This window comes from Dryobates pubescens, chromosome 24 (assembly GCF_014839835.1).
Source record: "Dryobates pubescens isolate bDryPub1 chromosome 24, bDryPub1.pri, whole genome shotgun sequence".
NCBI classification, from domain to species: domain Eukaryota; kingdom Metazoa; phylum Chordata; class Aves; order Piciformes; family Picidae; genus Dryobates; species Dryobates pubescens.
The window spans coordinates 13959648-13971414 of NC_071635.1; the positions used below are offsets into that span (position 1 = coordinate 13959648).

The 11767-nt window shown below is 38.4% G+C and overlaps 1 protein-coding gene across 5 annotated transcripts in view; it reads left to right on the forward strand.

The window, feature by feature from the left end:
• GAB1 (GRB2 associated binding protein 1) overlaps positions 1 to 4042 on the forward strand; it is a 103408-nt gene extending 99366 nt beyond the window's left edge. For 3 of the 5 annotated variants that reach the window (XM_054172492.1, XM_054172494.1, XM_054172495.1), the window contains 2 exons: positions 1655 to 1777; positions 2025 to 4042. In XM_054172492.1, coding sequence (XP_054028467.1) covers positions 1655 to 1777; positions 2025 to 2183 — 282 coding nt within the window. In that variant the 3' untranslated portion in view covers positions 2184 to 4042. Of the gene's footprint in view, positions 1 to 975; positions 1052 to 1654; positions 1778 to 2024 lie in introns of those variants that run through there. The other 2 variants (XM_054172493.1, XM_054172496.1) reach the window with 2 other exon arrangements.
• The last annotated feature ends 7725 nt before the right edge of the window (positions 4043 to 11767 follow it).

Genomic DNA, 11767 nt, shown 5'->3' on the forward strand with positions numbered 1-11767 from the left:
TCCCAGGCAAGGTGTGCTTCAGCTTTGGGGAGCCAATGATGTAAAAGCTTAGCCCTTCTTACAAGAAGCATTGGTAAGTAATTGGTAGTGCTGCACTTGCAAGAAGGAAAGGTTTAGAATCATCTATGCCCACAGCTGTCCCTGCAGCAGACTCTCCATTCAGACTTGGGATGTCTCTTGATTCTTACAATGCCATTTCAGGGGTTTAACTTCAGTGTCAAGACGGTATCGTTAGTATCACATCTCAGATGGCCTGTCATTAATATCTTCTGTTTGCTTGCACCATTCTTTCTTTAAGGTTGTTCTACTTCCATTTGCCTTCCTATATATTTAAAGTTTCTGTTTCTAATGCATATGTTCTGCCTGTCTATTTTGTTTGAAATAACAGATTATTGTTTTTTTGTTTAAAGACTGATAAGTTTTTTAATTATTTATGTTGGAAATACTGATACAAAACTTGAGGTTTTGTTTTGGTTTTGTTTAAAGAAATTGATTTAAGCAATTTGGGCAACAAAAATGAACTTTCAGTTTTGTTTGTATTTGTCCTTGGTACCATATCGATATCAAATGAGTTGGACAATACAGATATAATGGATAACTGCATTTTAAAAAGCTTTAATTAAGCTTTAACCCATAAACCATTTTATTTCCTAGAGAACCTGAATGTTTCCAGATCTCAAGGCTTTTGTTTTAACATGTGCTAATTATATACATGCTTTGGAAATTTTTATTTCTTCCAACTGCATCTTAGGAGGGTGTCCTTACTTTTTTCATCTTTATCTGTCATCAGCTTTGAAGCATCTTTCTTGCTTGGACATGTTGTACTTTAGTTTTATTTAATAAAATCAGCAATATTCTGCTTTTTTTCCTTCAAGTTGCTGTCAGCCTTGCCCTTCTGTCTTTCCTTCTGCCTTCCTCTTCATTTTTTTGCTGACTGCTGCCCTCTGTCTTCCTTTTTTTTTCTTTATCTTTTAGAGAAGAGTCCTTCTATTGTACTGTTCCTATAACACCTGTTAAGAGGGAGGGATCAGGCTGGGAGAGGACAGAGGAGGTGAGGTTGTGAAAATCTGAGCTAATTAAAATTTAGGTATTTAGAGTGCAACTTCAGTTCAGGCAGCCCTACACATACTGTCAAAAAAATGAATCCTTTGGTCCTATGGACTGAATAATAATTCATAATTTTCAGATTAATCGTGATGGCTTTTGAATGAAATGTAAACAATTTCATTTCAAGTTTTGCCACTGCTGTAGGGCTGAAATTCCTGTAAGGTATTGAACAGCAATGTAAAAATGTTTGTAATTAAGTAATGCTAAATGTGAGATGCAACCACTTCATTTTAAAAGAACAAACCACACTCCATTCTTCTCATAGTTTGAAAGGGACATTAGGTGGAAAGCACAGATTGGTTTGGTGGCAACCTCGAATTTGGGGGGGTTGGTTCTGGGGCTTTTGGCTTTCAATTTTGTCCTAGTTTGCACTCAGAATATATCCCCTTGTTATACAATGTCAACAAAACTTGCATGGTTTAACTGATTGCTAAAGCTCTCAATCAGTTCATTAACCTTTAATACTTAGGCAGTTTATAAGCATATTTGTTCATGTGAACCATTAGCATGTACATTTGTAGCTGAAGATATTTAATTATCATTTCAGAATTTGTTTGGAAGCAACAATCTTGATGGAGGAAGCAGCCCTATGGTAAAACCTAAAGGAGATAAACAAGTAGAATATTTAGATCTGGACCTAGATTCGGGGAAATCTACCCCACCTCGTAAGGTAAGCAGCTCTTCAACTCTCACATTTCTGCCATCAGGAGCTGAAAAGTTTTTTACAAGTAGTTGCTGGGAAAGAGCAAACCTCCAGCAAGGTTATCCTAAGGAGTGTGTGACATGGTCAACGGGGGAGCCTATGTCGGACCTTTCAGAGAGACCTGTGCCTATTCTATACCTTTCTGGGACATCTGCTTACTTTTGCTGTTGATTTATTTAAACCTAAGTCTTTCACTCTCTATTGCCTTTCCCAGAAAAAGAGCAGTGGTTCGGGCAGCAGTGTGGCAGATGAGAGAGTTGATTACGTTGTGGTCGACCAACAGAAAACGCTAGCACTGAAGAACACACGAGAGGCATGGACTGATGGGAGACAGTCTACAGAATCTGAAACACCTACAAAAAGCATGAAATGAAAATCCTGCTTTTTTGTCCAAGAACAGCAAGGAGTGAATTTTGAAGCATTACAGAACCACGATGGCAGTGGTGTTTGATTGTATGGTACCTGATTCACTGGTGCGTGAATAGGTTCTTGACTGAATAAGGATGGGAGCTGAAGGACACTCTGTATACATCAAAGGAATTTTAAGATCATAAATTGGCTCTGTGGTCTCTGGAAAAAATTGCAGTCTGTAAATAACTTGTAAATTAGCCTTGCTTAGCTTTCAGAAAACCTTTTGTTCTGTAGTTAACACATCTGTAGTATTCCTATGTTTATGCACTTTTCAGTTACAATGTTGGTTCAGGTATTCCCAGTTAGTGTACCTTAAAGTCTAATTCATCTGGAGAAGTTTTTATTGTTTTGGTTTTATTATTATTTTTCCTTACACTACTATTCCTTACAATTTTAGGTTAATCAAGCTACATGTAGATACAGAAATGAATATTTGAACTTCATTTTAACAACTTTTCAAATTGATTTTGCAGACATACTTTCACAATTGAATAATCTACTTGAAATGCCAAGAGATGACAGTTACATACTTGTTTATATTTAATACACACAAGATTATTTGGAAGTCTACAGGTTACCTTCCTAACAAAAATTGCTGTGAGTTAATAATAATGAACTGTACTGGGTTTAGGCCTACAATCCTGGTTAGTTGTTAATGGTGGAACTTCTATTGTATTTTATTAATGACAGTGTTCTGCGTTGAATGGGTGAAGATTCTGCAGGGTGGGATCTTACACTTTTAAAGACTGAATAATTAAATACCAAGTAAGCCTGCAAACCACAGATGGCATGCAGTAATATTGTGATCTCACACTTATTAACAAGAAATAACCTTTATATTATTTACAGAAGGTAGAGTATATAAGTCAGGTACGTACCAAGCACTGTTGTGCTAATACACTGATCAGGTTTAGACAATGAGCTTTAGTTTTGTACTATTTAGAAGTTCTAATGTCAATTTTCAGTTCAAGACTAATGGGACAGTTTGACATTCACTGTTTGTAGTACTAGCAAAATACTGTGATTTTGAATTAGACATTAATTCAAAGGGAAATACTATGTTTTGACACCATAGTGCCCTTCTTATGATCTCTATTTTACTTTAATCTCCTGCTTGGCCTTATATTTAAATCCCTATGCAACTGATGTTTTATATCTCTGTTTTTTAAAATTAGGTAATATACTTAAATGATCCCCTTGTAAACCACGTGCTGCCCTTTTCCTGGTACAGGATTTTAAGCTCTGTATACTGTGACCCTTTATTCTACTATGCCAGTTCCAAATAATAATCTGCCTTGGGTTAGAAACATTTGTTGTTATTTGGAAGAAGATAGAGTCCTTTAAATACGTGAATGAGTTAGGTCTAGATAGAAAACTTACTAACACTTTTGTTTTACACAAACACCCTCAAGTAAGTGGTTGGTTTTATTTTCCCTCCCAATTGTTTTCTTCTGTCCAGATCATTTAAAAGTTGAACGTAGAGCTGTGTTGTTTTCTGGCATGTTGGCCTTAGTACTGTGCCTAATCTACCGTTGGTTGTTTCTCTCCCCTCACTGCCACAATCTACAGTATGTAAATTATCTTATTCTTAACAAAGGTTCTTTTTAAATTAGTAATATTTTGATGCTTTGAATGTCCATTAAAAAAAAAAAAAAAAAGGAAAAAAAAAGGAAAAAAAGAAAGAAACTAAACACAATGCATTTTCAGGTGAATTTTAAATAAATCAAGTTGTTCAGTTTTGATGTGTAAACTCTGTCCTGTGAAACAGCAAACCCCTGTTGATGCGTCTCTGAAGGTGCCTAGATACCAAGCACGCTATTGCAGAACTGCAGATCACCTCTTGGTACCTCTTAAAAAAAATGGACAGCTGAAGTAGTTGTCAAAATTCATCTCTGATTTGAAACCTTGCACCAAGCAGCTGAATAAGGTGAAGCCTCAGTCTTCTGGGAGCCAGGGGACTTTGAGGACTCAGTTAAAGGTAGCTCAAGTCTGTCAAGGTTCTGGAGCTATAGCTCAAATCTGCTTCCACAGTTTTCCTATGCAGAAGCAAATTCTTCTTCACTGATGCTAGAGGTGAGGCACCCTTAGGCATGGTGAGTACTTAGTGACTGATGTCATGATAGTTTTGTTTAAGGACACTGGCTTTAAGCATTTTATCAGCGCACTAACGGCAGTGCATCTCCGCTGCTGAGGTGCCTGTAACTCATTAACAAGTATGGTTAGATAATCACTTTGCTGTTTAGGCTACATATTTGGTTTGGTGCTTGCCACTGGGGAGAAGAATCCAAACTGTGGACGTCTGTACTCGTGTGTGCAGCCAAGGAGTAAGGTGATGGTGGAACATTTTAAAGGCTGTGGTTATTCTCTGCATACATGGGAGAATTTGAGGAAGGAGGTTTGGAAAGCTGCTCATCTTTTACCTATCCCTAACTCATCTGTCCTTGAAACGTTTACCAGCTATGTATTGTTCATAAAACTATTTTTGGAGTTTTGTTATCAAGCTGTGATACTTGTATTTGGATATCTATAGTATTTATTCAGATGTTCTGAGCATATTTCTTAGTGAAGTAGAAAAGGCTAAAAGCATTCGTTTCCTAAGCTGGGGTCTCTCCTTAAGCTACCGATTCAAGGTGGCGTTGCTCTGTTTGCTGATACGAGTCCTTGGTTTACAGATTACACTTACTGTTTACAGACTACACTTATTCTTTCTTCATTTTACATTTGGCAGCCTTTACAATGTTGATTGTTATTATGATTGAGAATCCACTCTTCCCTTCCTTTTCTTAAGGACAACAGTGGGTTTCAGCCTGTACAGACAGTATAATGCATTCTAAGTAAGAGTCTAAAATTTCTCTTTAATTAGATTTCTACAGAGTTTTCTTCCCCTAATTCCCCTAATGCATTTACTGTACTTAGATGTTGTCCAAAGTCTGTTCCAAATCAGAGCCATGACTGGATGATACATCTCATTTTCACCTATAAATAAAAGAGTGGAGCTTCGTGCTGCAGGTGTGTCCAAGCTCTTCAGTAGCCTAGGGATATGAATATTAAATTGAAAATGTGAATCCTAAAATTATGGGTGGTAGAAAGCAAAACTAGATTTCATATTAAGCCTTGTGTAACTTCCATAATTTCCAGTTACTAGCTTTGTGAGGACACTTGTTAGAGAGATGGGTCCTGGTGGAAAGTGCCGTAGATATCAGTGCAGTAGTTTGAGTGTTGTCAAGTGGTGTTCTTCAAACAGGTAAGTTGTTTTCTTCTTTCACTAAATCTGTTTATAGTTTTCATTGCTCTGTGTGTCATGTCATTTCAAACTGCAGGTATGGGTGTGTAATTGTGGGAACATACCACATGTCATAGGTCTTTTAGAAACAAATACAGTCTTGCTCACAAAAATCTAAAGAAAAACATAGTGCCTTGTCCACTGACTCTGAAGGTGGTTTGGTATCACATCATGCTATAAGCTGAACAGCATGTTACCTGTAAGTACTAATGGACACACTTTTACACACTGATGCCTTCACAATGGGTTCATGAAGTGCAGGTGCAAAGACAGCTGTACTGTCCTGCTACAAATTTGTAAAGTGGCACCAAAAAAGGTGGAAAGATAAAAATGTGACCATCAGTCTGTTTTGTTTCACAGAGATTTGTGTTTATGTTAAAAAAAAAATAAGAGCCCATTTAGGTATGACAGTTGTGCCATAGTGCCACACATAGGGCATGCAGGCAAATTACAGTCTGGCTGTTTTAATTAAGTAATTTAGAACTTGTTGCTCCATGTAGCTAAACAGGGAGTGATGGGCAGCTCTACAGCTTTCACATGGCACTGTGAGCTAGGCAAGACTTTTATCACAGTGACATATAAACTGAGCTATTGCTGACTGCAGCAGTCAATCTATTAAATAAATTGTCTTGCAAAGCTACTTTGGAAACATAGCAGCCCTGGACAAACCTTCCTTTCCTTCCATTCCTATAGGGGCTGGTGTCATGAAAAGACAAAAAGGTATTGCCATACAGTATCAGGGTGCAATTTTAGAAAGCAGTAATATCACTTAATCTGGATATTGGACTCCATGATCTTAAAGCTCTTCCCCAGCTGAAATGATTCTATGATTTTGCACCTGTAGCTTTTAATAAGCTGAGCATTATTCAAAGGTGACCTTAAATTTGGGGATTATCCTCCATGTTCCTTGCATCTGCTCTTAATCTCTGTGTATTGCACCAAACACAGCTTCTTAAGGTTCATTTCTTCTTGTCTGTCTTACTACATGGAAATATTAATGTGGTCCATGACCACAAAAAATGCCTGTCCAGACATTAGTATAATAAATGTTCTAGGACATCTTTGTGTTGATTTGGTGTAGATAAGCCAGCTGCCAACTGGAGAGGTTTTTGTCTGGCTTTCTGTTTTAATTGACAAACAATTTGAGAGTGGGTCTCAACCTGGTTTTCAGTAATACATCAGAGGATAGGAGGTGTTGATTGCATGCTTAGTTGAAGGGTTTCTTCTGTCTCCTCCTTAGCTGAGCAGAGCTAGACTGCTCTTTTGCCAGTGGTTTTCTTTTTGGATGGTCTTTAAAATAAAACTCCCATGTTTTATTTGAAAGGGATGGCCTACAATTGCATCAGCTTTTCAGGAAGACTCAAGTTAGTTGTGTAATCACATAATTTAAGAAACACTGAATGTTTTGGTAAAAAGAACTTGCAAAGCAAGTGTCTCACTGTGATGCCAAATTTAACAAGCCAGTAGAATTCTTTTTCAGTTTCTAAACCACAAGTCATGGACCAATACTTCTGTGTTTAAGAACAAAAAAGCAATGCTAGAAAAACTTTTTCATTTTGTAATATTTTTGTTTAGTAAAATGGAACAGGGGAAACCATCCTGTGCAGTTTAGAACATAAAATGCTAATTTGGTAAAACAGAGACTCTACAAATTTTCTTGCAGTTACAAAAGCAGCATTTGTAGTAATCATCAGGATTCACTTGTGAAGATTCTTACAGGATCCGTCACTGTTGCCCAGCCTTTCCCTGGTAAGTTGTATCTGCAATGAAACAGTAAGAATTTGGTGCTGCCAGAGCATTCCCAAGCTCAGGAAAAGTGGTGCACTTCAAAACTGTATAGTGAGTGGAAGCAAAATTTAGTTTTGGGAAGGGTTGGTGAGTGGAGGTTTTGCTTCCCCCTTGTGAAAGGACTAGGATAAAACTCAGCATTGGGATGCAGGTACACTTGGTACTGACCTTTATGGGCTGTGCTGCATCTTGCTGTGAATTTCATTGTTCAACTCCATGGTTTTTGGAGTGGTATCTGTGGTCTGTGTTTCTTGAAGAGTATCCTTGCCTTTGGTGTACAGGAGGAGTACTTAGTTTTCTGATAGTGCATTCTGTGGTGTGAGCCAGGTCACACAGATTCAGGAGTAGTTTTGACCCTTTTTGTCAAGGTGTACTTGGAAGAAACTGTGGGGATACATTCATGGTTGATAGTTCTAAGATCTTTCTTGAGGTTTTCTTGTAGTAGGTGGATTGAAAAAGATAGCAAATGTAAATTAAACAAGCAGTTACTGTGCTTTAAATGGGCTGAAATTCTGTTTTTAAAAAAACCCAACACACAACAACAAACCAAAAATAACTGCTCAGCCCTCCAGAAGAAGAGAACTTCATTTCAACTGTATAGATTTAGTATCTTCTATTTATAGGTCTATCTCCAGGTAAACTGCAGCCACGTGGACCTTTTCTGTTCCCTCAGAAAGCATCCCTCCTGGACACCATTGGTTCTGTGGGCTGGGGCTTTCCGCTCAAGGCTGCTGAAATAACTTTGCCTGTCTGACTCCCTTCTGATCAGATTCTCCTCTAAAACTATCAGTTCTGGGCACACAAGCTCTCAGATTTTTCTTTGCACTTAGTAGTTTTTATCTCCTCTGCGTCATCATGAGCTGAATACATGCTGTTACGTTTTCCTCAAGACACTTATTTCTTCGATGAAGTCTTACTTTGATTTCTGGTGCCTTTCTGACATAATTCCCCCCAAAATACTCTGCTTAATTAAATTAAGTTTGAAAGACTAATTACTTTTATAATAGCTGCTGTTTTCCATGAATGAGCAGAAGCAGGGGCAGAGTTAACATATCAAATAATCTCCCGCATGTCCTGTTTTTTCTGGTAGTATAGTCACAGGAAAGTAGGGGACAGATATTTGTCAAGATGAGTTAAGGGTCTCTGTTTTCCAAAATCTTTCATGAGTGTTTGTTTAAATATCTAAACACTGTGAGCAGAAGTGGCCCAGGTCACAACTGAGGAGAAACAGAACAGCACAAGAAAGGCAAGAAAACCATGGGAACTGGATTAAGATGCTATGGCAGAGGGCTGGATGTAGCAAATGTGGGTGTACACGCAGATACCCGTGTACTTTTGGAATCCCACTAGACCCTTCAGGAGTAGTTTAAAGAGGAAAATTAAGTATTAAGTCTTGCTTAAAGAACTCTTTTGCAGATTTATTCCTGTTTTTCAGTGAGGTCCAAGTTTATATCCAACTTGTTACAATCCTTTTTTGCTCTAAGAATGACAGCACCAGGAGGACATTAGGTGGCTTAGCTGCAGTGCCAACAGATGCAGGAAGGGCCTTCTGCAAGGGAGCCTCTATGCTCACTTTGTCTCCTCTGGTTACCATGACATGGTGAAAAGTTAACTTTATGGGTGCAAGGAAACGGGGTTTGGAGAACCTGACCATGGAGATGATGATTCTGGAGTTTTGAAAGGCAAAGATCTGTGTCTATTATTTTACATATATTTTTTTGCATATTAAAAACCAACCCACCTTCTATTTTGCATTTTGGTTCAGCCTTTTCAGTCATAGCAGCATGCAAATAAAATCTGAAAGTATTTTTTTAATTTCATTTATTGTCTATTTATTCCATTTAATCTATTCAGATTCTGCTGCTTATTACAGGATCTCTCTAGAACTTCTACCAGCAGTTGACATTGTATGGGGTTGTCCCACGTGTAGATTTTATGGATCAAAGGCCTTGTTTTAAACTGGGCACCAGCAGAGTCTGATGTGCTACGTGGATTTTCACTGGCTTGTGATTTTTGGTCTTCACCTGTCACTGTTTTTGTAGTCTGCTTTTTGGAGATAGAGCTAAAAGACAGCAGGCTTACAAATCTTGAAGCACTGCAGGTGAACTCATTGCTGTTAATTCTTTTCACATGAAACTGGTTTTGCTGGGGCAATTGCACTGTCATTTGAACAACTTCAGTGTTATCTTCACAGAACTCAACATTTAGAGCACATGAACAGAAATTTCTACACTTAGATGTGGTAAACTAAAACACTGCCTCCATTGTGCTGAGGAGTCTGCTGAAATTAATGTACAATATCTTTTGCATGTGTGCATTTGTATTTTTGTTTGGTTTTTTTTGCAGTGAAAATCAATGTGTTATCAGTTCCAACAAAGCTGTACATTTGCTGATGGGGAGGTTTTTTGTTTGTTTGTTTAACAAACAGCATGATTTTGATGGCTGATGTGACCTGCAAGATCTGTGTGTGGACAGGGGGGGAGAGAGAGAGAGAGAGATCTCGCCCATTGCCTGCAGCACCATTAATCTGAGGCTGGAATCAAAATGATGGTGACAGAAAAGGGTTGGCTTTGAAGCAGAGTTAATTATATTTATCTTTGGATGCAACAGTCCTACTCAGTATGAATATTCTGAGGGGGTAGAAAAACTAACCTCACTTGCATAGCATTTTGCTTTTTAAACTAAACTTCAAAAAAGAAAACCAACAATCCCTTCCCACTCTGAATGCAAACCAAGCTCTCTTCTCTCTGCTACCTTCTTGAATCCAAATGACTGCCATATGCCTGGTGGCTTGACCACAAACAACTCTTTCATTCCTTTCATTTCCCAAACTTTGGGAAGATTTACAGTGTTGATAGATGTGCAGCAGTGCCTCAACATAACTGCTGCATAGCTCATACGATCATTTAGAGCTGCTCTTACTTGTGGTGTTTCAATTTCTTCTTTAACAAGAAGTCACCTAAAGAATATTGAAGTTGTGATTACACAACTGAGCAACAAAATCGAAAGGCATGTCGCCTGAGAGATTTGACAAAATTCTGTAATTAAACTCTTCTAATTATTAACATGCTCGTGAAGTTAGTAAAACTGTCTCTACAGTAGCATTGGCTGAGGGAGCATTTTTTGCCTCGTTGTGTATTTGACCATATGTTGATATTTAGCGCCTTAACAACCCCATTTATGAGCTGCTTTGTGCTGCTGGTTGCTTTTAATGTAAGGTCTCCATATTCAGGCTCTCTGTGGACTGTTAGGATTTTGTGTGTTCATGAGGATCTTCATCCTAACTTGGAAAGTTGTCTTCCCTATTTTTTTTTTGTTGCAGTTTTCGTTTGGGGCTTTTTTGAGTTTGGTTGTTTGGTTTGGGGGGTTTTGTTGTTGGGTTTTGATGTCTTTTTGTGTGTGTTGTTTGGGTGGTGTTGGGACTGGGTGGTTGGTTGATTTTTACATCATTTTCTGCTCTGCTTTCATTACTTTTAAGAGATTTAGAAGCTTTAATCTTACTTTACACTTGTGAAATTTTTGGGTTTGGGGGTTCTGGGTTTGTTTTTTTTCTTTGTCCATTACTTTGGCTGCTTTCTGTACTTGTTAGAAATCAAAGAGTTTGATTTATTTCTGTCTCTAGTTGAACCTTTTCCTCTGAGCACAGCAGAGATTTCGATAACTTTCTGCTGTTTCACAGCATGGTCTTCTTCACCTGGAAAGAGCTTCTCCAAAATTCTGATGCAGGACTTGACTCCTAGTGATAATGCTCTCTTGCAGGGATACAGGGTCCATGGCAGCTTCAAGTGAGTAATACTGAATAATGAAGTGATGGATGGATTAGAGCTAGAGTTGGAGGAGTTGTCAAGAAGTGAATTGGGGTAAGTAGGGGTGAGCAGTGAGGAGCACTCCTTACCTGGGCAAAGGTAGTGCAAGTGTGAGTGTGTTCCATTACTTCCTAAAGCAGGGTTCTGCAGCCTGTGATGGCTTCAGGTTAGGAGCAGACACTGGTTTATTCAGTTGGTCTATAAAACCATACTTACATACCTACAGACTTGGGTTCCTTCAACCAGATAATGTGAGGGGAAGTGACTTGAGGAGGTTGCTCTAGCCCCCATTTTGGTGGGTCTTCAAGCCATTCTATTCAAAATCTACTCTCTCCTGCTGGACAGATGGTTTATTAGATTGACCTCAAAAAGCTTGTGTTTGGTTTGGGTTGGTTTGGTTTGTGGGTGTTTTTGGTGTTTTTTTTCTGGGGGTGGGGGGGTGGGTTGGGTTTGTTTTGTTTTTGTTTGTCAGTTGGGTGTTTTTTGTTGTTTGGTGTTGGGGCTTTTGTGGGTTTTCTGTTTGTTTTTAATGGAGCCTTGCTCCATCAATAGCAGTGGTGGTCTCCTTTGCATGTTATTTTGAAGAGCTCAGTGAGGATACAAATTCCCTCACCTTCATTACGAAAATTCCTCACTGAAAGGGCTCTCAAGGACTGGAACAGGTTCTCC